The sequence below is a fragment of the Grampus griseus genome, assembly GCF_964374135.1.
Source record: "Grampus griseus genome assembly, chromosome: 4".
NCBI lineage: Eukaryota > Metazoa > Chordata > Mammalia > Artiodactyla > Delphinidae > Grampus > Grampus griseus.
This window is the reverse complement of record NC_138997.1, coordinates 46141258-46167061: the sequence shown is the minus strand read 5'-3', so window position 1 is coordinate 46167061 and position 25804 is coordinate 46141258. Positions and strand designations below refer to the sequence as shown.

General features: G+C 39.9%; 1 protein-coding gene across 2 annotated transcripts; it reads right to left on the bottom strand.

The window, feature by feature from the left end:
• Positions 1-100: 100 nt before the first annotated feature.
• Positions 101-25010, bottom strand: SDAD1 (SDA1 domain containing 1). Of its 2 annotated transcripts, none has more exons than XM_082653467.1 (22): positions 24800-25010; positions 22431-22535; positions 21864-21962; positions 19764-19874; positions 17733-17804; positions 17544-17644; positions 16530-16587; positions 15926-16000; positions 14644-14745; positions 13344-13413; positions 12238-12341; positions 10560-10617; positions 9393-9451; positions 8705-8781; positions 7363-7460; positions 7180-7256; positions 6241-6370; positions 4662-4756; positions 4380-4570; positions 4188-4272; positions 2824-2985; positions 101-993 (listed from the first exon to the last, which is right to left on the bottom strand). In XM_082653467.1, the coding sequence occupies exons 1-22, from the start codon at positions 24887-24889 to the stop codon at positions 946-948; spliced, it is 2067 nt and encodes a 688-aa protein (XP_082509593.1). In that variant the 5' UTR covers positions 24890-25010; the 3' UTR covers positions 101-945. The 2 variants fall into 2 exon arrangements, 1 of the variants encoding a protein (XP_082509593.1); XR_014296663.1 differs by having other exon boundaries at positions 966-993; positions 2824-2923.
• Between the last annotated feature and the right edge of the window lie 794 nt (positions 25011-25804).

The following is a 25804-nucleotide window of genomic DNA, read 5'->3' as shown; positions in this document are numbered from 1 at the left end:
GCAAACAGCTGACCACGGCTCTCGCGCGGTGACCCCTGAAATCTACTCAAGCACACCTAGTGAAGGGAGACAACACACACCACTCAGCACAGAGTGCCTATTTGACATTAGAAACCTTTTATTGAGTGAGACATGGCAAACGGTGGGATGAAAATAGTACAGGGTGAAGGAAGGCTGAGGAAACCAATCTAATTTCTTTTTCCTCTATGGAAGAATGAGCAGCCCAAATGATGAACTGAGGCCACTCCAAGATTACTATTTATACGTAAGGCAATGTAAAAAGCAAGGTTTTAACCAAAAAGCCAGTATCTGGCATTAAAAAAAAAATTACATCTTTTGGATGGATGGACTAAAAAAGCTATATTGTCTACCCAAAACCTGTACAGCAGGGACCTGTTTTCAGCAGGTAAGCCTATTTACAAGTAAGATCCTCTTACTCTTGTAACATTGTCCTGTTTTAAGAGAATGTATAACTCCCATCCCCTGCAGAGTTAGTCCATAAGGCCTCTGTGACCCCATAGAAGCATGAACCTATCTCTACTAGAGAACTATTTATACAACACTGTAAATACACAGATACATACTTGCCCCTCGCCCCATCCTACAAACAGGCTATAAATACCTTGAGTGAGGAGTTGTGGCTCATTCAATTTTATATCTTCAGTGACAATTAATAGGCACTCTCTCTCTCTATATATATATGTATTTTTTTTTTTGCATGAACACTAAATGAAAATGATTTTACAACACCATTACTGTTTACATTTCAAACATTCCCACCCCTACCCATCTCTAAAATAAGAACACCAGAAGCTACCAAGTTTACTGTGGTTTTCACAATATAGTGCTTTTGGACTTTTTAATGTAAACATTCTAAATGTACTAGTTTTCAGAGTAATGACACGAATTTAGCATTCTCCCTGGAATGGAAAACTTGCTTGGAAGTTACTTCATCCTTTTTCTCTTTTTCAAGAGAGCATCTCGTAACGCCAGCTGGAAGATTAAAAAAAAAAATGTAAATGTGATCTACCGAGAAAGACCACAGGACCAATGTTCACAGCAAACCTATGAACGTCCTTATAAAGTCTTACAGTTCCCAAAAGAAAACAACAGAATATTAAATAAAAGATTATTAAGAATAAACCCACATTATAAAAAGAAGATAACCAAGGTCAATGTATACATCTTAAGTGTGTGATGGATCTGATTCCATTAATCCCCAAGCAACCACCACTCTCTGAGTCCTAGAAACTTTAAAGCATTTTTTGGGGTGGAAGCTGCCTGGCTCTAATCAAGCTTTTTGAATTTTATGACTTTAAGTTACTGACTCCTTGCCTTTAGCTCAGATCTGGGTCTTGGTATGTCTTTGTAGATATGCAGAGTAACTGGGACGCTTATGGTAGAAAAAAAAAATCAACCAGTGCATTTTAACCTAATTTGCGTGGCTAAGAAGGTATTTCTCAGATTCAGCTATCTATGTCTTATTTTCTCATTTGTAAAGTCGGTTTAATCACAGTACCTGTTCATATTGTTCACGTGAACTACAGCACATATCCAGTGAACTAACTTCCTCTTACAAAATTCTTCAATCTTTGAGAGAAGTATTTTATACTGAAAGAGGTACTGACAGGAACGAAGCAAGGCTTCTCTATCATGCCAAAAAAAAAGCATGCTAAAAATTAGAGGAAGTAGGGGCTGGGGGAACACCCCTAGATAACATGTAGCAAGGTCACAAAAACCTCAAAACGAAGCAAGGCCTGCCAACTGGATGGTCATTATTTCCTCGACCCAAAAATCTTATTAAGGGCAGGGGAAGGATAAACTAATGAATTTAATCAATTCAACCACGCATTTAAATTGAATTGGCAAAATTCAGACTATTTAATGGCACCTTTCCTTTCACCTAAACTTTCAACAAATTCTAATCAAAATTACTGCCACTTTATTACTTACATGACATTGTTGAAGAGCTTAGAACTAGAATGATTAAATAAACAGAGTTAGTCATACTGACTTGGTTCCCACACCTATGGAGCCCTGCCCTGGAGAGCTGGCTGTCACATTCAGGCCTGGCAGGCTCATCCTTGGCTTGCAATTTAGGAACGCTGGTTCAGAATGTGGCACTACTTTTCCCTTGACCTGACTTCCTAGAGATTCTTCCTAGTACATTTAGATATACGCTCTGGTACATTGGCAGTAGAGGAGGATATAAAAACATAAATTTGTTTTACTACAATGAATTATGAAATAAGCAAGCCAACAGAGCAGCACAGGACTACCCATCAAAGACTGAAAATGGATAAAACACAATTCCAAAGGTCTGTAAATATAATGGCTTTGCAGAAGGGTACACAGAGAAAGGATCATGCCAACAACAGAACTGTTAGTTTGTACTGCTTTCCTGAAACTGTTACTGAGATATTACCACATATAATTATTGCTTTTTGGAAAAAAGTACCATATAATAAACACTCAAAAATTATTATTCAGTTAATTTCGATATATTTCACAGATGCAATGTCAAGAGAATTTTAGCATAGGAATGGACCTCAGAGCTCATCTAGTTTAAACTCCTTTATTTACAGAGGAGGAAAATCGCCTCCCTTTGGTCCCTTTGGTCACACAGCTGAATCTCAACAAAGTCAGGTCTAGGATTTACAAGCCCTGACCGCTTTCCACCTCTCCATGCTCTCCAATAATGCACCCCATTAATCCTAAGACACACATAATACAAGGTTTTAGAAGGCACAACTCCACTCAAATGTAGAGAAGTCTTAGAACAACAATATCACTCTACCCAGTCAAGCTTCAAGTTGAGCTCACCTGCTTTTCTCGGAAGGAACGCTTATTTTTTGACCGGACGTTATGACTATACCGCATCATCATGAAGTTCTTCTGCTTTTTCTTCTCCTTATTCGTGGAACTGGAAAATGGATTCATTTTGGTTTTTCTCCTCACAAATTCTTTTCGGTCTGTTTTTCCAGCCTATCAGCACACACACACAAAAATACCACTGCAGGAGTTATCTCATCAACACACACGTCTCCTCTGTGCCAGCTCCGCTGGATGCCAAGGACACTAAGGTGGAGGGAACACACAGTCACTGCTCCCCAGAGACTCAGTTCAGTCCAGGGGAAGAAATGACCATGATGTGTTGTAACTGGGCAAGAGGAGCTCAGTGGAAGAAAAGGTTTCTTAGAGGCCAGAGGAGCCTAGGAGAGAGGGAGACCCTGTGAGCTGTTTTTTGCAGGATGAAGGCCTTCCTGGTGAGGAAAGGAGGGAAGGAGGGAAGAGTAGAGCATTTCAGGTAGGAATAGTATATGCAAAGTTGCAGTGGAGAAAGAACATGGGTTTTCAAACTTATCTAAACAAGTGTCAGTACAAATGGAATAGAGGGTAATGTGGAGCCCATTTGGAATGGCGTCTGAAACAAGTCAAGGTAGAGAAAATGAAGCTGGAAAGGTAGGCAGGCTGCAGTCGCAAACAGCCACAGGACTTGCCTGAGGCAGCTCTAACTGTCTCTGGCTTTTCTTTAATGACTAAACATTCCCCTGCTTTTCTCATAGCTCTGGTAAATGCACTGAGCCTCCCTGAGACCGTGAACATACAACTGTGCCTTTCTGTGCTCTACAGCTTGTCTTAGACGGTGGTTACACATGTGGCTATCAAGTTGTTAAAACTCATCTAACTGAACACCTCTTATCTGTGACTTTTATTCTATGTTAATTATACTTTTATTTAAAACATTAAAATAAAATACTGCAGGGACTTCCCTGGTGGCGCAGTGGTTAAGAATCCGCCTGCCAACGCAGGGGACACGGGTTCAATCCCTGGTCCGGGAAGATCCCACATGCTGCGGAGCAACTAAGGTGCTGCGCCACACAACTTCTGAACCTGTGCTCTAGAGCCCGCGAGCTACAACTACTGAGCCCACGCACCGCAACTGCTAAAGCCCGCGCACCTAGAGCCCGTGCTCCACAACAAGAGAAGCCACCGCAATGGGAAGCCCACGCATCTCAACGCAGAGTAGGCCCCGCTCGCCGCAACTAGAGAAAGTCTGCGCGCAGCAACGAAGACCCAATGCAGCCAAAAAACCCCTGCAGTTCTGTGCCTATACAAGTTCTGAGTCATATTTCACTTTATCTGCTTTCTGTTTAGACAACTAGGCAATGACATGCCCCACTCACCATTGCAGTTGCTAGTCTTGTCTCCTTGTCAGACTTTGGCTTTTTATGAAGGCGTTCAATGTCCCGAAGAGAAAGTAACTCACCCCTGGGGTGAAGGAAAAAATGTAATATGTAACAAGGATGGAATTCCTTTTCCTAATACTTTCATAATCACGTGAGCTGACTGAAGACCTGGCGTACACACTGTCTTACCTGGGCTCCTCATCACTGTCTATTTCGATGTATTTCCTCTTTTGGGCTTTCCCAGGGGCAGCGTCGAGTTCTTTCCTCATTTGGGCCATTCGGATTTTCTGGAAGTCTTCCTGACTTAACACTCGGCTAGTGCTGACGGCCACGGCTTTGGCTTTCCGCTCCTCCAAGGGCATGCTGTTCAGCTTCTCAGACTTGAAAGGACACAACACAGGCTTAAACGGCTATTAGCTCCAGTGAGGGCGTAGCCCCTCAACACTGAGAAAAGGACATTTTAGGACTCACGATTTCTTTCTGTTCTTCATCGGAAGAATGGTACACGTCAACCCATTCGCCATCAGAAACTGCCTCGTCACTGAGACTCGTGTTTTCCCACTCATCTGTGTGAAAAAGAGCACCCCATTAGCACCCACTTTATGTTGAGTGTTCATGGTACACTGAGATAAATCAAGCAAAAGAAAACTTAGGTAATGAACCTCAAATAGATGCTCACCAAGAATTGAGCAGTATTACTGTTAAATAAACCACATCAATTTAATTAAGTCAAGGAACGGAGAATAACCACTGATCAATTATCCACCATGAGCCGAAACTTTACAATCTTTCTCTAACCCTCGTGACTCAACAAAAGAGGAATAGAGTCCAGAGTTAAGTAACCTGCCCCAGGCCACACTGCTAGAAATGCAGCCTACACTGAAATTAGGAAAATCATATATGACTCTAGAGCCTACGTTCTTTCCACCGAACTAGCCATGTCCATCAGAACTGTACTTGTACATTTACAGTGGCCACATACAAGTTATTTAACTTGTCTAAGCACATTTATACGTTTGAGAAATTAGTTAGAAACAAGTCATTCAGAGAACCAAGGTAGAAACTTTTGGTTGTATAAGAAGCTTGTAGACACCTCAGTAAAGAGGTATCAGAGATCCTAACGGAGCTACCACAGTAAGCTTTCAAAATGAAGGACACCTGCAGTCTCTCAGCAGATGCCCATGTTCTGTAAGATAGTGTCCCAGCTCTTAGGCATGGCCTACACAGCCACTCACGTGAGGCCCCACCTCTATCCCTAGTCTCATCGCCTTCTGTGCATCACCTTGTATCCTACATTCTAATAGTTTCCTAAACCCTTCAGTACTTTGCTCACAGTTTGCCTGGAAAGTCTCCACTATACTACCATTGCTCACTAATCATTCCCAATACGGCTCATGGGTCACCATTTCCTTGAAGCCTTTGTTGAACCTCTGGGGTGGACCTGACCTCTCTCCAGCCCTTATACCCCACTCCAATCATAAATCCTGTTAATGATTTATTAGCTGTTTATGAAAGACCCTCAAGGACAAGAACCATATCATTCCTCTTTGCTTTGACAGTGGCTGGCTCATAGCTAATGCTTACGAAAGTTTTGTTGAAATAATGAAGGGATGAACAGGAAGAAGAAAGGACCCTAGCAACCAATGCAGTAAGTGCTAACCCCGGAAATGAGAATGGAGTTCCTCAGGCATTCTTTGACCAGTTCAACAAGCATTCTCCTTCAACAGGAGGATCGCTATAGACTAATCTTCATTATTTTTTCTAGGCAACAAAAGAAACCCATTATCTTTCCCAAGTGTCAAACAGCATGCCCTTGATAAGGGGCAGCCAATCTGAAGGACATGAAAAGGCATTTCCTACACCAGAATGTAAATTCTCTCAGAGCAGGACCATGCCCATTTGACCTTCAGTGCCCGTAACAGGGCGTGGCACATAGTCATTACCAGGAAGCATCTGCTGGATGAATGTCCAAACAATATAAAGATTTCAAGATCAATACAGATATAGTAGGAGTGATTTTGTCCTGAATAATAGTGAAACAAAAATGAACCTTCATCATCTTCAGCATTTTTTTCTTCTTTTTCAACTTCCAGAACTTCTGCTCCTGGAATGTAATCTTTAGCATCTAGTTCTCCATATTCTTGCACTCTTGCTTCTATGGAGGCCTCTGTAGGCTTACCCTAAAGGAAAGGAAGTAGTTTTTAATGAGGTGCTTAAACTGCAAAACATTATTCATGAAAAGGATTCTCCAGGATTATGAATTGAGAGGGAGAATCACAAAAAATGGAAGCAATCGAATGACAAAAACAGTCCACCAACGTCTTGGGTCAAAGTAAATCCCCCAGACAGAACTTTGCCCACTGTTTTCTTGCTTTCTTCTTCTATTTTTTTTTTTTTTTTTTTTTTTTTTGCGATATGCGGGCCTCTCACTGTTGTGGCCTCTCCCATTGCGGAGCACAGGGTCCGGACACGCAGACTCAGGGGCCATGGCTCATGGGCCCAGCCGCTCCGTGGCATGTGGGATCTTCCCGGACCGGGGCACGGACCCGTGTCCCCTGCATCGGCAGGCGGACTCTCAACCACTGCGCCACCAGGGAAGCCCCTTCTTGCTTTCTTCTGATCCACCTCAGGAAACTTCAATTAAGTCTTGAGATCTCTCCTTCTGTTACATACATGCATCTTTCTCTGTCCCAACTTGAAAGAGGTAGTATCTGGTTAGGGAACAGCCTGTTCAATGCTGGCATCAGTTACTGACTTCCAACAGTCTAACAGGTCTATAAGAGTCATTCAACCTCAAACAGCATATACCAACTATAAAACAGTTAAGCAAAAGTATTCAATCAATTTTATTCTGAGCTTAAAGAATAAAACTACATGTATCACCAATACTCCTAATGGAAGCATCAGAAATACTCAAACTCAAATTGTAGGAAATTATCCTCACTTTCTGAGACCAAATCCTTGATCAACATATGTATGCTTCACCTACCCGGAATTTCTTTTGTAACATCTGAGGATTCAGTGTTCGGAAGAGCTGAATCAAAGTTCTAGCAGACATCATCACATCTGGAAAATAATAACTTTAATTAGAAACTTCAGAGCAAAGAGTCTATTGAGGTAAAAACGAACTACTCTGTACTCTTTGATCTACTGAGAATAACACACCACTTACTCTTATCTTTGTGTGTTTTATACTGAGCCAGGTCTTGGAGAAGTTCTTCAGTCATGGCTAGAGGACATCGAGCTGTTATCTCTTTTATAGCATTGATTCTAAAAAAAGGGAAAAAAATAAATTAAAACAAACAAAACACCCCCCAGCAGTTTCATGTGGTTCAACCTAAGAATATTTTCTAAAAAGACTAAATCAAAAGGAATGTAAGTTGGGTTTTATAGGTCTTAGGTCTTTAAAACTGCAGCATGGTAGAGTGTGAGGGTGGGGAGCCTCAGAGGGCTTTCATTCCAGACAGTTTACTGCCATTTCCTCTACTAGAAGAATAAGAAACAGTGTCATCTCTGTAAAATACAGGCGTACCTCAGAGATATTGCAGGTTTGGTTTCAGACCACTGCAATAAAGTGAGTCACACATATCTTTTGGTTTCCTAGTACATACAAAAGTTATGTTTAACTATACTGTAGTCTATTAAGTGTACAATAGCATTATGTCTTAAAAAGTACGTAACTTAATTAAAAAATACTTCATTGCTAAAAATGTAACCTTCATCTGAGCCTTCAGTGAGGCATAATCTTTTTGCTGGTGGAGAGTTTGAAATATTGTGAGAATTACCAAAATGTTACACAGAGGCATGAAGTGAGCCAATGCTGCTGCAAAAATGTCACCGATAGACTTGCTCCACACAAAGTTGCCACAAACCTTCAATTTGTAAAAAAAACGCAGTATCTGTGAAGAGCAATATAGCAAAGGGCAATAAAAGGAAGTGTGCCTGTATATGATAGCAGCATCTATTCGCCAACTCTAGGGGAGATAGTACTAGGTCAAATAAGGAAAAGTTAAAGGTCTTTAGGGCTGTTATCCCAGCAATATTTTCCAAGGGAGATACAAAGCAGCTGTTCAGCATACTGCTTAGGTATCAGGACAGATGAGTCGTCCTTAAATTAGTGTCACACTCATTAAGTGCTTTTGAATTAATCAAAAGGGCCACTGAACCGCCTTGGGATTAAAAAATGATTCCATAACGAATCATTTGTTCCAGGGAAGATAGGAATTCAGGGTAGAAGACAGAAGAAAAACATTTAGATTGCCACACAAGCATTCATTTGAAAGAGGGAAAGCTAGTTAAAAAACAAAATGTTGATTAGAAGGGCAAATATCTTTTCTCTGGCTCAAAATTCTGACCAATAAATTAAAAATACCAAGCCTGCTGAGAAGACTGAAGTGTACTTTAAACTGTTTTTGCAGAGAGCACATAATAGATGAAATTTTACATCCTGGTAATGGAAAGCAAACCCAGTGCGTTACGACCATACCCACTGCCTACAGCCACATTCTACATACCCTACTGTCATGACCTCTCCAGAGTTCTTGTCGGTTACAAAATTGTTGGCCACAGTCATGAGCAATGACTGCATGATCTGAACGGGAGGGAGAGAAAGGATATGAGTGCTGGTAAAACGTCTACACCTACTCAAACGCTTGACGATGAAGGGACCATAAACTATTACAGTGGAAAAACAGCCCTCCGCCTTCGGTTTGGGAGTTGGAAGGATCAAGACTGAGGAAGACTGAAAAAAACATTCCACTCTGGGTTTCAGCCTTCTTCTTAGCTATCCTCAGATTAAATGTGGCTCGCCTTTAATATTAGTTCTCAACATGGATTAAAAATTGCTTTGATCCACGATCCTCCAACACTATTTGAATCAAAGAAAGAAATGATCAGTTTTGAATAATAATCACTATAAATTCACTGATATTCTTGCCCTCCCCAGCATAAAATTTGGAAATTAAACAAAACCAGAATTCTCAACAACTTGTCCAAAATAAACTTTACTTTCTACAGTAAAATGTTTTTACTTCTATGAGTAAACTTCTATGGATATCTCCTTAAGAGCTAGTGTGTCTTCTACTCAGTTTCAAAAAGGCAGGGAGGACGGTAATCCCTGTGGGAAAAGCCACCATGATATACTTAGTGGCAGGGCTACGTATGCACTAGATCCTGACAGAAGTGAAGTTTAAGAGTTCTCACCTCTGGGGGTACTAAGTGATGAGATGCCTGTGCAGCAAACAGAAGGATCTTCGTTACTTCTAAAAAGGTCAGAGATGGGAAAGGCCACAGTCAGTTTATTGCCCTGCCCTCAGGACCACGGCAAACATGGCCAGCACACGCTGGCCGTAATGCTACTGCTGCTTCCTCTGCCCCAACACCCAACCTCCGACATCTGCATAGGTCACTGCCTCGCTTCCTCCTGGCCCTGCTTAACTGCTGCCTTATCAAAGTGATTTCCTGACCACATAATCTAGACAGAACCCACCCCAGCACTCCCTACTGTCCTCACCTGCTTCCTTTTTCCTCAAAATACTTCCCGTCACCTGGACATATTACACACAGCACTCTGTGGATCTTCCTCTAGAATATAAGCTCTATGAAGGTGAGGATGTTACTTTGTGTTCACTGGTGTCTAATGCAGTGCTCAGACTAGAAATCACTCAATCAATGAATAAGTACAAACACATATATACACACACTCCCTTTAAAGGGGCAGTATGGATAAAGAACAAGGCCTCTGGCAAAACAAAGAAGTGAGGTGAAGCCTAATCAGCCACTGTTTGCTGAGTGATCTTGGTCTTTTTTTCTTTCTTTCTACACCTCTCAGGATTGAAGTGAGGATTAAATGAGATGACTGTATGTAAAGTACTGAGCACAGTGCTTGGCTCATGTTGAATGTTCAATAAATGTTCATTTCTTTCCTACCTTGGTTCAAGTTCAAAGGCAAAAACAACCATCTCTTCCTTCCTGCTTTCATGTTGCTTTTAATTAAGAATATAAATGAGGGCAATGAAAGCAGTAAGTTAAACCCTGGTATCTATAATGAAGTTACAATAAATAGTCAAAATTCTTTTTTAGAATCTTTCACATGAGTATTTATAGTATTACAAAAAGACTTGCTTTGAGAAACCAACACTTTGTTTTGGTGTTTTTCCCCCCCCTCAAATAATTGTTTCTTAAAGTTGATAAGGAGAACAATTACCTCATGGCAGAATCTGGAAAGAAAACATACAGGTTTCTCTCCTTGTCTCTGAAGCAGAACACCCTTCACTCCTAACTCTTGTCTTTAGTATTAATTCCAGAACAAAAGACTCTGGATGGTTAACCCCAAGGCCACCAAAGGAACACGGCAAGTGGAAGCCTTACCTCTTTGGTGGGGCTGCAGAAACCTCTGCACAAAGGGGTAGAAGTTGAAGAGAAAAAGCTGTGGAAAGAAGAATGCACTGACTTTAATATATATCTAGCTGAGCTGTGGAGTTTCATTTCTCCATGATGCAATTATATCACCAAGCTCAACTAACTGGGAATCATTTTTTTACTTTCTTTTTTTCTCAACAAGCATTCATGCTACAGGATGATTCAATGTGCTGTATTAACCAAAGAAAGGAAGGCCTTGTTGCTATCCTATTATGTCAAGGAAGAAGAAAGTGTACACAGAATAAACCAGGGGGTGAAAAGGCAGTCAAAAAGCAACTTTCTTTCAAAAAAATTGCAGAACCAATTTTTTAGTCTTCAAAGATAATAGTAACTCAAATCTGAATAGTGCCTAGTGTAATCTGATCACCAAAAAACCCACAGTCTAGTTTTGTTATGGGATATCAGTCCAACCACACTGGAGGAAATACTCTGAGCTCCATATTTTAGACAGAAACCACTAACACTCTGGAGTCTACCTAGATAAAGGAGACAAGGATCCAGTTATTAAAGCAATTGTAATCTTTAACTTCAAGAAGAGAAACTCTGGAGATGGCCTAGCCTTTTTCAAAGTTCATCATGTGAGAATAAATTTTTTTCTATTTTAGCCACAGAGCAAAACCAGGACCAGAGAAGTAAAAGGGAAGACTTGGGTTCAATACAGAGATGAGTGTTCAACTGTAGCCAGCTGTGAAACTCCAGTATCATTTCCATCAAACTATGCTTGAATTAAGAATCACTTCTGCTTTTCCACTGAGCTCAGATTCAGTTGTGACTTGAAATTATTGCACAAATGTAACAAGAATTGACCTGGTAATCCTGCTTTAGAACTGCAGCCCATGTAGAAAAAGCAATTTATTCACCAAAATGTTAATTTTTTCTTAAAGAAATGGAATAAGTACATTTGTTCATTTTTAACTTGATATAGGTCTATACTGTTTGATTTTCAATGAAGGAGCCTGTTTTACTTCTTGTTTTTTTTTTTGAAGAAAGCAACACATTCAGTGATGATCAGAACAGCACTAGTTATAAGAGCAAAACTACAGACAACAACCTCAATGGTCATTTCTTCATGGGCTGAATTTCTGGGCATCCCTCCTTTTCTACAATGGCAGTTAGTCTGAGTATGTGTGTGGTTTCCATATGTATACACAATATATATACATTATACCACCAAGGAGCTCTTGCAGTCTAATTTAATATAAAGTGAATGACCAGAGAATTCAGCTTTGCAAACATGATCCTCCTGCTAGAGTGGGCTGGAAGTCAGGAAAGCTATGAAGGGGTAAACTGTGAAATGTAATAACAGTTGATAAAAATATGTGGGCTCTGTTGGCTCAGGAAAATGTGTAAGTGAAACATAGATACAATAAAATAAAAAGTAGAAAAACAGAAAATAGTCTGTCCATAAACTGAATACATGTACAATTCAACATCCATACTAAGTGACAAGAAAACAAAGTGACAAAAACAGCTATTTTCAGAGTGAAAGATTTTATCCCTTTGTAAACTGTATGGGTTTAAATGGTTTGGGAGGGTAAAATTAAGCCACTGCTCTACCTTACTGTCCTTTTACCAAGAAAAATTCCACTTGTAATATCCATCAAGAGAAACATAATGTAATTCAAACCTCGTGAATTCCCACCAATCTGGAGATGAGGTTCATGAGCATCATCTTCACTTCAAACCTCTCCTTAGAGCTCTCTAGCTGCTTCAGTAGTTTTTCTGCAAAATCTGGAAAGGAGAATATCAGAGAAGTATACTGTGGGCCCATGGTCTATACAACATAATCTAGCAGGTGTAGAGAAAAGCAGTAGTTTGATCACTGACTCTGGTATGGCTGTGCCTGAAATCACTCTGCAGAACCAGGACGGTAAACACAGCGGCATGACCGAAGGTGAAAAGACTCACACACGGGCAAATATACCTTCAGTGGTGCCCAAAGTTAAGTCTTAAGGATTTCCAAGATTTTTAGCATCAACATCTTGAGTTACTGTTGACAGATGCTCCACTTATAGCTCTCTGGGGCCCTGCTTCTCAAAGTGTGGTCGGCAGACCACCAGCAGCTGTCCATCTAATAGCTTGTTAGAAATACTGAACTGCAGGCCCCACCCCCAGACCTACTGAATCAGACAGAATCTGTACTTTAACAGGATCCCAAGGTGATCAGTATGTGCCTTAAAGTCCGAGAAACACGGACCTAGAGGAAGCGTCAGCAAACTAAAACTAAAATACAGAGAGCGTTTAAAAGCCCCACTGCCCAGCCATACCACATATCACCTAATCGGTCTCTGGGAATAACAGGACCCAAGTACCAGTATAGTTTTATAAATTCCCAAAGTGATTCCAATGTGCACTCTAGTTTGAGAACTAGTGTTCTGAACAGGGTTTCCCAAACTTTTGGTTTCCACATACCAGTTGAAAAAAAAGGGACTAATAAAAGATTGTCAATTTTTCATTTGGTCAAGCACAATGTCTTATAGTACAAGTACTGTGTTATTAAAGACATGAATTGTAAAGAGAGCTGTTCCTCTATATTTTTCTTATTTTGCTGTGGATTGGGAATCACTGCTTTGGAATAGAATTCTCTAGGCTGCAACCAATAGGTAACAACTAAGCATTTACTGATTGTCTATTAAGTGCCAAGGATTTTATATTCCCTGGTAACCTTGAAGATAGGAATCTAAATAGGCAGATAAAGCCAACAAGGAACTTGGGAGGTCATAAGTATAGTACCTTGGGGATCATGAATCAAGTGAATAGCTGAAAAGTTAAACACCTCCGGTTTTTTCTTCTTCTTTTGTTTCTGAAAGAAAGGGAGAGGAAAACATTTACATTCTGAATTACAGTGAAGAGGCCCTTGGGATTAAATGTGCTAATGTGCTAAAGGCTGTTATCAAGTCCATTACACTATTTATATTTATTTATTTTCCTTATTTTTTTTTTTGGCTGCATCGGGTCTTAGTTGCAGTACACTGGATCTTTTGTTTAGGCATGCGGGATCTTTTCCTTACGGCATGCAGTCTTCTCGGGTTTCTCTCTAGTTGTGGCACGTGGGTTTTCTCTCTCTAGTTGTGGTGCATGGGCTCCAGAGCATGTGGGCTCTGTAGTTTGCAGCACACGGGCTCTCTCATTGAGGCATGCGAGCTCAATAGTTGCGGCATGCAGACTTAGTTGCCTCGTGGCATGTGGGATCTTAGTTCCCCAACCAGCAACTGAACCCATGTCTCCTGCATTGGAAGGTGGATTCTTTACCACTGGACCACCAGGGAAGTCCCCATCACACTAATTAAAAAGAAAAAACAAAAAATCTTTGTTCCAAAAACCTTTCTTGCAACTAGAAGAACTAAAGGTGGTTTTTAAGATTAAACCTTGGGGACTTCCCTGGTGGCGCAGTGGTTAAGAATCTGCCTGCCAATGCAGGGGACACGGGTTCGATCCCTTGTCTGGGAAGATCCCACATGCCTCAGAGCAACTAAGCCCGTGTGCCACAACTACTGAGCCCGCACACCACAACTGCTGAAGCCTGTGTGCCCAGAGCCCGTGCTCCACAACAAGAGAAGCCACTGCAATGAGAAGCCTGAGCACTGCAACGAAGAGTAGCGCCCGCTCGCCGCAACTAGAGAAAGCCTGTGCACAGCAATTAAGACCCAATGCAGCCCAAAAGTTCTAGCTATTAGCACCTGTGAGACTTAAAGAGATTTGGAAATATGAACATTAAAAAACACACAAGGACCAAATTAATGACTTTCAAATAATTATTACAAAACAAAATGTACTTCATTTGCATACTCTTCTGAGAAGACATCGTGATCAAAACAAATGAATTTAATCAAATTAATTTATTCAAGCCACAGATCTTGCTAGAGCTGAAAACATTTATTCATCTAAAAAATTAGTGCTTAAAAAGTCATCACACATTTCTAAGTCCTTCAAAATGCTATTTTCTCTATTCCAAATGCTTAAAAGCTTTTCTAAAGAACACATATTCTGCATTCTAATGATTCCTATCTCATTTCCCAGCTACAAGTCTCACCTTGAGGACTTTCATAGCCTTTTCCAACTTTTTCTTGTTTTTGGAGCTTTTCTTCCCTGTGGCATACTGCACTAGCAGGTCTCTTGCTGTTGGTCCTTCATCCTGAAGAATAAACTACTTTGTAAAACTATAAACAAGGAAAATCTGCATAGAAGCAAGGAATAACCCTTTCAATCACTTCTTTGTACTTATATTCTTTGCATGCAGCTATTCAAAATAAACACAACTTTAAAAATTCAATAAAAAACAAATTGGCCCATCTGCAGGAACAGGTACATACAAAGATTTTCACTGCAACACTGACTTCTGTTTTCATTTTGCTTTTAGTTTTTATTGAAGTATTAATATACAGAGAGAATGCAACTTTGTTTTTATTTGAAAAAGGAAACTGGAAACAAATATTTATCAATAGGGAAATGCTTAAACTATAGTACATCCATTTTCTGAAATATTATGTGGAGGTTAAAAGAATGAGGTAGATCTATATGTACTAGTAGAAGAATATCTAAATGCACTGGTATATCTATATATGTCATCACAAAGGAAGCAGGTTGCAAAATAATACATATATTATTTATATGTTTTAAAAACAGACCACACACATAAGACAATATGTATACACATCCACACAGAAATGCATGGGAAACGAAATGGTTATCTATGAAGAAGGAACTGGGAAGTGGAATGGGAAGTGGAAATAAGAAAGGATCAAGATAACTTTTATCTATAGTATCTGAAATTTTGTACAGTAAGAATAATGTATTGTTCATACATTATTTACTAAAGTAATAACAAAAGGTGTTATCCCATATTCTAGTATTCTTGTTACCAAAATGCTAAAATGGGAAGGGAGTTTCTTTTTAATATTAATAAAAAATATTTTTTAATAAAGAAAATTTCATGACATCATAAATCCTGTTTCTTCCTTTTAAAGATGCTGTACTACCCTTCTCCCTTTCTCCACTCTAAACTTCGATGATGTCAACACTCAACCTCAAAAATATATTGGCAGTAATTTTTATTCTAAGTTCATATAGTGAGATATAGGTATAGCTTTAGCACCAAGAACAAGGTTGAATGAATCTAAGTTTTATTAGTTACTTAACCAATCTTTCTGAATGTAAGTGACAAGTTCTAAATAGAATAAAATCTCAGCATGGCAGCACTCAATAAAGGATAAAGGTAGCATCTAAGTCTCTTCCCAACTTTTACAATCTGTACTGAAAACAATAATAAAATCTGCTAAACTGTAAAGTTCAGAAGTATCTATGGTTAAACTAACCTCAGATTCTGAGTCACTGTCCTGTTTCTCCTCTTCATCTTTTCCAAGGAAGAACGTCAAAGCAGCAACTAATATCTAAAGACCAATTCAAAGTCAATTACTCATCCCAGCTTACAACAAAGAATAAATACTTTTGTCTATATTTTACACATGCATATGAACTAGGATCTGAAGAAAAAAAAAACAAAGAATGGTAGGATTTGGGCTCATCGGTCTTAGCCCGGCTCTACACAGTTGTTATCCTTCAAGTAGAAAGTCAGGAACTTCTACATGCCCCCACAAGAAAAGTGATATAGCCCCTCTAACAGAAAGTCAAACATGTCCTTAAGTTTCTTTCAGCTGTGCCTGAGTCCAATAAAAGAGCAGTCAAGAATTACAGAGGAAAACAAAATAAACGCTAAGGCTATCGTTTAATACCAAGCATTTTAAAAACTCATAATTTTGCGTGACTCCTCTAAAGCGCAGATAAACCAGGGAAGCAGCCTAAGCACGAGCAGCATGTCCGCACACCACCTCTTCCTTGCATACCCATCTCCTTCACCTTCTAGCTGGAGAAGCGGGCTACTCACAGACAGTGCCTTCACACAGCCATACACGTGCTCACCTTGGTGACCTTAGAGAAACATGCTGTGGTGATCACATTGACAGTTTTGGCATCATTCCTGGGGGAAGACAGTTGAGTGCTTTAAAGTGAATTTTCATTCGACTGTATTTGACAGCACAGACAATGGCACAAAATAAATATTTCTAACATGTTAAAATTCATAGTTTGTAATATTTCAAAAAGTCACGGGTTGCTAAATAGTCAACTACAGGCAAACATTTAATTCAATTTTAGCCCAGTCTTGTGTCAGAAAATTATGCAGCCATTCAGATGTATTTTTTGAAGAATTTTTAACGACATAAAACCTACTCAAGATAACTGGGGGCGGAATAAAAAACCAATAAACAACTACAATACAGCAAAATTCCAACCATGCTTTAAAATTCACATTAAAGAAAAGACAGGAGGAAATAGCATAAAATATTAACTGATTATCTCTAGGGGGTGGGACTATCAATAATTAAAAAAAAAAAACTTTCTAGCTTCTCCAAATCTGCTGCTGCAACGAATATTACTTTTATATTTAAAAAAAAATTAGTGAATAAGAAAAGCAAAAGACATGAGTTGGGACACTGTACCAACAAGCCAAAGTTTATGAAACATGATAATTTAAGTATATAAGGTAAATTGATTTGAAAATCTTCAGAGTAGAAAGAGCCCGAATTTCAGTCAGACAGATCGGGTTTGAATTTCAATTCTGCCTTTTACTAGCTACTAAACTTAACTTATGAACCTATGGGTTTCATTACCTATAAGGTGGGAATAATCCCAAATAAGCTACATTACACTGTTCTGAAGGTTGAATGAGGTAAGGCATAGTGCAAGTGCTCAAGAAATGGTAGTCAATATTGTTATTAGTCATTTGGATTGCCTCCATATTTTTACTTCCAACTTAATCTATGGCAGAGATATATTAAAGGGCTCAAAATCAAGAAAAATATTTGTGTATGTGTTCTGTGGCAATTACAAATGAATAAAAGACTATTTCGAAAGAGACAGGTACATAGATATTACCAGATGTTTCTTCTGTAGAGTTCAATCATCACATCCAAAGATATCTTGGCTGCAGTTGCATTGCTATCTCTTAACATGGTATACATGAAATTCTGCAATACCTGAAGAAAAAGAGGAGAAAGAAGACTTAATAAACTGCAAGATACTGTAGTACAATGCTGCAAACATGGAAAACAAAAGAGTACTTACTACATTCACTTTATTGTTCTTGTGTTTTGCATTTATATTCTTGATATCAGTCACAATATGAGTATATAAAGTCTGAGGAAAAGAAACAAAAACATACACACATTAACCAACATTTCTAACCTTGCCTAATTTGGAGAGAAATATAAATGTACTGGAGGATTTAATTTTGCCCACTTTTCATTCTATCACAAAAGAGACCAAAAACAAATAAAACAAACAAAAAGAAGCAGGTAAAGCAAAATGAAAGTTACCCTCAAAAGGTTAAATATGAAGTTACATGACCCAACATTTCCACTCCTAGTTATATATCCAAAAGAAATGAAAATAAATTTCCAACTAATGTTCAAATATTCATAGCTGCATTATTCATAACAGCCAGAAAGTGAAAACAACCCAAATGTCCATTAATTGATGAGTGGATAAACAAAATGTGGTATAACCAGACAATGAAATATTATTTGGCAACAAAAAGTAATGAATACTTACATATGCTACAACATGAATGAACTTTGAAAACATTAAGTGTTTTCACTTAATTTTCACTTTCACTAAGTGAAAGAAGCCAGTCACAAAACAATTACATATTATATGATTCCATTTACACGAACTATCCCAAGTAGGCAAATCTATAGAGACCAGAAGTACATCGGTGGTTGCCTAGGGCTGGGACAGATGGGAAAATGGAAAGTAACTGCTAAAGGGAATGGTGTTTCTTTTGGGGGTGCTATAAGTGTTCTAAAACTGACTGTGGTGATGGTTGCAAAACTCTGTGACTACATTAAAAACCCCTGAATTGTACATTTAAATGGATGCATTGTATGTGAATTACATCTCAATACATTTGCTTTTTTTGTTTTGTTTTGTTTTGTTTTTACAAAGGAAAGTCGGGGCTTCCCTGGTGGCGCAGTGGTTAAGAATCTGCCTGCCAATGCAGGGGACACGGGTTCGAGCCCTGGTCTGGGAAAATCACACATGTCACGGAGCAACTAAGCCCGTGTGCCACAACTACTAAGCCTGCGTTCTAGAGCCCGCGAGCCACAACTACTGAGCCTGTGTGCCACAACTACTGAAGCCCGTGTGCCCTAGAGCCCATGCTCCCCAACAAGAGAAGCCACTGCAATGAGAAGCCCAAGCACCACAACAAAGAGTAGCCCCCGCTCGCCGCAACTAGAGAAAGCCCTGCACAGCAACGAAGACCCAATGCAACCAAAAATAAATAAACTTTAAAAAAATAAATTAAAAAAATAAAAAGGAAAGTCCAAGCCCCTAACTGCATGCAAGACAATATTGGGATTTTTACAAATATCAATGGTACCCAAAATATGTTCCCCTGGATCACTTTTATTCACAAGTTAGTCCAAGAAGTACAATTGCTAAAATCAAATGGTTGCAGTCTCTTAATATTTTGGAAAAAAAAAAATTTTTTTTTAAGTTAATGTATGTAAACTTTAGTTTCTCTTTCTTAAAATTCTTTCATAAATCTTCAACTTCTGGTTTTACTTATACAAGCAAACACGAAGTCACAGGGAAATATTAATAACAAAAAAAGTCAGTTTTGGGGGGAAGAGGTTGGGAGTGGTTACAGCCACGAGTGTCCAGTCCATGCTCTGATTTAGCTGGTCAGTACAGCATAGCGGAAAAGGGCTTGGGTTCTGGAGCCAGGTTCCCTGGGTTTATGTTCCTGCCTCACCACTCAGAAGCTGTGTGACCCTGGGAACATCACTCTCTCTCTCTGTGCCTCAGCCTTTTCATCTATAAAATAACAACAATAACCCCTATCTCATGGCACTTTGTGAGTAAACGAATACGTAAAATGCTCTGAAAATGGTAACCTAGCAAAAAGTAAACAATAAATGTTAGCTATCACCATTATATTGCATGCACACAACCGTCAATTTTTTTCCTATCAAAATTATTCTTAGCTGTATCCAATAGTATGAAGCATCAAGAGACTCCAAATGCTATACGTTTCATGTCACTGCAAGGAAGAATGAGATATGGAGCGTAGCGGGGAGTGATTTTGCTCTTTACCTTTCGAAGAAGCTTATCGTGGCAACGCAGAAGTTCAAAGAAGAGTTCTAGCAAACTTGATGGATTGATGAGATTCTTATTTCTCAGCAAGATCAAAGCTTTGCAAAATGTCTCAGGAAGGAAAAAGAAACATACTATAAGATAATGATAAAGTTAGGATGAGAAAATGGAGCAAGTATATCCCCAGAGCACTTAATGTCTTCTATTAACTAGGCATTATTCTAGGCATGGGAACAGAACAGTCAGTCTCTGCCCTCATGGAGCTTACACTGGGGGTGGAGCAGAAGAGGGGACAGGCAAGCAAGTAAGCATATCAACAGGTATACCTCATATAGGAAGGAAATAAAACAGGGTAATATCATTGATACATAGTGACTGCAGGAGGGCTCCTTTAAACAGGAGGTCAAGGAAGGGTCAACATAGAAAAACGCGGTGATCAGTAAATCCACAGAGATAAGCAAGGTGGGTTACAATAACATAACACACTAAATTGGGATAATCAAACTGAATTTGTGACCTTACAAGGCATTCTTTTGAAATACAGTTTGTAGTAAGAACGGCCCAATGGTAGTTGTAGCACCCTTGCTTACCACCAACTTTCACAAGTACACTCTAAAGAGGAATGCTAATTATACAGACTCAATCCCTTGCTTCCTAGCAACGTCCTAATTATTTTTAAAAACCCACTAATCATCATAAAACACTATAAAGAAATATACACACACATTTAGTTATTTAATAATGCCTGCAGACCAATCTGGTTGGGTACTGTTAGCACACAAAACTTAAAGAAGACCTAATTACTTGGAAAGACACTAAGTCTTCACACTCAAAATCTCAAATCTGTACGGCCCACAAGGACTTGACCTAAGTCTTGACCTAAGTAAAAGTCTTCTGTAATGGTTCAAGTTTGAAGCCTATTAGGCTGTGCTGCCAGGTCCCATGTCCCAACTGAGAGTTAATCAGAGACTCCAACCTTGGCTTGTCTGAGATGGTATTCTTTTTTTTTTTTGGCCAGAACAAATTAAGATAATCCTAGAAATGTATAAAAATTGAAGAATTACAGAAAGCCTGGGAAAATGCAAGAATAAGAAACAAAGTTGAATCTACAGACTTAGCATTTTTATAAGTTTTGGTAAAGGATATTAGTAGGTTTTGAGATCATAATATTTGTGTAAGTTCTACCAGCTGTAAAGGTGTTTGAAAAGCTGATATATAAAATTTGAAAATGCCTCTGGTTGGGTTCCCTAGAAGCAGAACCCAATTTATTACAGAGGTCGGTCCAGGGTGTGCTCTCTTCTACAAGGGAAGTAAAAGAAGCAGGATAGGGCAGAGAAAAGCTGGGCAAGGATGTGTCCTTGGCTGGAGACTAGCTTTAGTCTGATTACAGAGAAGCCCTGGAGCACAAACTGCAACACAAAGTTGGACCTTGGGAAGGGTTGGGCTTTTGAACCTCTGGGTTAGTCAGATACCACCTGTGGGCTGGGAGGGCCACTTCCCAGGTCCTAGGGCTCCCATTTAGCTGAAGACAGTGCTCCAGAGAAAGGGCAGCTGGGGGCCATTAGCAGCCAACATTCCCCGCGGGTGGGGGAAATGGGAGCACTGGCCTGGTAAAGGGGATCCCAGACAGGACCCAATGTCAATCACTAAGGTAACAATGTTTAAATGCTCAAACTGGCCAATTAATAGATAAATGTCTAAACTAAGCTTTATAAAAACTATAGGTTATAATTAGGGTTCTTCATGCATTTGAGATTTGAATGACTAGAAGGAATCACCTAATCAAAAAAGGGAAAAGAGCATCTTGGCAGGGTTAGCATACTGGTAGAACTGAGAGATCAGAGAGAGGAGTGCAGCAGAAAAGGAAATGAGGTCAAAAACACAGGAAGGAAGCAAATCATGTAGGGACTTACAGGCTAAGTTAATAAGTTTGAGTTTTATTCTGTGTAAATGAGAAGCCACAGAAGGATTTTAAGGTACGGGTGACACACTGATTTACATTTTAGAAAGATGTTTAGATGACAGGCTGTTCTCCTTTAAACACATATTATACGCACACGGGAACACAGCACAATTTATCAATCCAACTACTGGTCCTACCATTCGGAGATCTGGATCCAAGACAGTGTGGTTGTAGGAGAGAAGATCTTTCAGCTCTTGAGGAAAGTTACTTAAATGTTCTGGATAACAGTGACCAATCTGTAACAAAGCAAAAAGGCTCTTCTGAAGTTTTTCTTTCTCTCCTATGATTCATATGCACATATTAAGGATGTTCTGCAAAAGGAGAATAAAAGGCTATGTTTCATAGAAGTAGATGGCTCCAAACCATCTATTTTTTTCCTACATGCTAATCTCTCTGACCCCTTTCATATTTCCTCTAGTCTTAGTAAAGTATGTGACATGATTCAGAATCTGCTTTTATGATGAATTTGAAGAAAACAAATAGTTTGAAAGCTTTTTTGCTCCAGTTGGTTCTGTGAAAAGCTCTAGTGAAATCCTCTAACTGAACATAAGGAGGAAATAAAATCTGCAAAAAGGGAAAATTAATTTTCTTTTTTAAATTAAGTTTCCACTCCCGAATGGAATGAGGTTGGGTGTAAGTGAAAAATATTCTGCAAGCTGTGTGCAACAACTGGTCTTCGTTTTACTCAAAAATTATCTTCTTACCTGTGCCATAAACATCACCAGCTCTGCCAGTTCTTTGCTGGGTTTATTTGGTTGTAATTTGAAAATCTCCACATTGGATTTGTAGTGATTATACTGCTGTAGAAACTGTAGAAAAATAAAATTTAAATTGGTCACCTTCTATTATAAGACTTTCTCAGTAGAGAATTAAAAATTACTTAGAAATCTTTGATAATGGCATTGAGAAAAAGATGTGGCAAAGGTATGTAGAAACACTATGTTTTCCTTATCAGAATTCTTCAAAATGAGTTTTGAAAAATCTGCGCACATTTTGGGTAATCTAAAGACCCTTTCCCTTACCATTAGAAATTTAGGTAGTAAGGTATAAAGAACAGTAAAACAAGAGTCAAAAACTGAGATCTGGCTCTCTACTGCCATTTACTATCTAAATGACCCCCTACTATATTGTCCATGTATATAGAGCACTAATATCTGCAGAAATATGTGAGTCAGAAAATGTAAATTATAATTCAAGTACACAAAGCTCTCCAGTCAAAATTCCCCTTCTTTTAAATAATAATTATGATTTTATCTTGGAGTTCTAGATAAGATGTGTTAACAGGCAAAAGCAATAGACACAGAAATAATAATAGCTTCCATTTATTCAGCACTTGCTACGTGCCAAACTCATCATGTACATTATTTCATTTAATTATGTTTAATCCTAACAACAGCCCAACAATCTAATGTTGGAACTCACAAGGCCTCAGTTCCACACCCTACAGCTACTCTCATGCCTAGGCCACGGCTTTAAACTATGTGTGTATGTGTTAGATAGAGTGATAGGGAGAAAGGAGGAGAGGGGGAAGGAAAGGGGAGGGGGAGAGAGACACTCAGAAGGAGAATGAGTATTTCTTTCTTTCTTTTTTTTTTAATTTGGCTGCTCCAGGTCTTAGTTGCAGCACGTGGGAGCTTCGTTGTGGCCTGTGGGATCTAGTTCCCTGACCAGGGACTGAACCCAGGCCCCCAGCATTGGGAGCGTGGAGTCTTAACGACTGGACCACCACGGAAGTCCCAAGAATGAGTACTTCTTTATATTACCAGCCCTAACTGGTTCAGTGAGCTCCAAATTGAGGTACAATATGTGTGAATTTGCATAAATATTTGTTAAGTGAATGAAACAGTAATCCTCTGTAGGTATTATCTCCTTCTCACAAATTAAAATACACGTAGGCTCAAGTGGTTAACCCTCTCTAGTTACACAATTGGTCAACAGTTGGGCCGGGATACGGAGTTAAGTTTTGAAACCATTGCATTTAAATACAGCGCTGTACAGACTCTCAGCTATTACTTTGGCTAATGGTTTACAGTGCTTTACACATCTGAAAGCCTCACCCATATTACTTAACTTCTTGTATTTGTTCCTTAGTCTTTGTTTCCACTCCCTTGAATCTTTGGAAAGTCTCTCTCTACTGGTGACCTAAACCACTGAGACCGCTATTTGTTAAAATGTATTCACATAAATATTTCTATGTGAAAATCTGGGGGAGGAGGGAAATGAGAAGGGCAATCAAAAGATGAATAATTGTGTTAGCCATCTGCACATACAAGTAACTGAAGCAAATACCTGTTTAATGCCGATCAGAAAAATGGGTGTCTGAAGAAAGCACTTGCCAAAATAATGTAGCAAAATCATCACTTTCATTTTGTCATTTCTCAGCTCAAACACCTTTAATGTTCACAATTTGTATGAGGTCAGTATACAAAGCCCCTCACGGTCTGGACCTAATCTAATTTTCAACTTCATCTTTTCCTGAGGTAAATTCTCACATCCAGGTCATGCCAGCTTCCGATGAGACTGAATCCTGTTTTTTAACTAGATAATACTAAGCTCTTATGTCTGTCCCTTATACTTGAGAATACTCCCTCCTTCCCAACACAGTCCATGGAACAGAGCGCGGGCTCCCGGAAACAGACGTCGGAGGAAAACAATCTAAACAAAAGTTTCATCCACTGTTACAGACTAATTCCATTTAGGGGTTTCAGAAAAGAAAAGCCTTGAGAAACCTGTCTGGAAGTCAGAGGTTGGGGGTGGACCATTTGTCTCTCGACCTCAGTGAGATCGGGAGATAACCCCTAAAGCAAAAATGAGGTCTTTTAAATGGTGTTTCTGTGGCAGCAGGGTCTATGGAGCAGGCAGAAAACCCAGACGGGCAGCAGATTTCAAAAGGTGGGGAACGAACCCTGTGGCATGTCTCTCCCTTAACCCCTTTTCTCCTCTCGAGGAACCCCTGAACTTAAGAGCAGAACACGAGGCGAGCCAGGATCCCTGCTCCACTCCACGCCTCCCTCCAGCCACTGTCTCAACCAGCCGCGTCCCGGCTTCTAGCCTCACCGCGCCGCATTCCTACCTCCTCCACGTAAGCCGGCGGGTCTCGCTTGATCAGATTCTGTAACTGCGGCAGGTTGCTGGGCAGCTTGTTATTGTTTCTGCTAGACATGTTAGCTGCTGACTGGCTCCGCGACGAGCAGTTTTAAGAAAACCCACACCGCTGGCAATTCCCGATAGTCCCAGCTACGGCTGGGAGTCGTACTTCCGAGTATGACCGGAAACAGCACATGGGTAGTTCGGCCGGCGGCGCCATCTTGGCGCTTAAAGCGAGCTGGACTACGGGAGCCTCAGAGTGTCAAACTTACTCTCACGGCGAAATGCTCTATAGTGGTTTTTACGAGGTTTTTGCTTTTTTCCTCGATCAACCGCTGCTACTGTCTAGCGTTCCTGAAATAGTCTGAAATGCAAAGACTTTTTTCACACACATTAGTTTATTTCATCATCCTGACACTCTTATGAAACAGACAGATGAGAATTAATAGTTTTTATTAAAAAACTCACAGCCTAGGGCTGGCTTCCCTGGTGGCGCAGTGGTTGAGAGTGCGCCTGCCGATGCAGGGGACGTGGGTTCGTGCCCCGGTCCGGGAGGATGCCACGTGCCGCGGAGCTGCTGGGCCCGTGAGCCGTGGCCGCTGGGCCTGCGCGTCCGGAGCTTGTGTTCCGCAACGGGAGAGACCACAGCAGTGAGAGGCCTGCGTACCACAAAAAAAACAAAAAACAAAAAAACTCACAGCCTAAAGTTAGATGCTAAAAATATCCCTGGGGAGTTGATAGCACTATCCAATTTTGGAGAGGGGGAAAAAGGTCAATGAGGGGCATAAATTAGTTTTCTTGTATATTTTATTGTTTTTTTTAGTACGTGGGCCTTTCACTGTTGTGGCCTCTCCCATTGCGGAGCACAAGCTCCGGACGTGGGCTCAGCGGCCACGGCTCACAGGCCTAGCTGCTGTGCGGCTTAGTGAGATCTTGCCAGACTGGGGAATGAACCTGTGTCTTCTGCATCAGCAGGTGGACTCTCAACCAC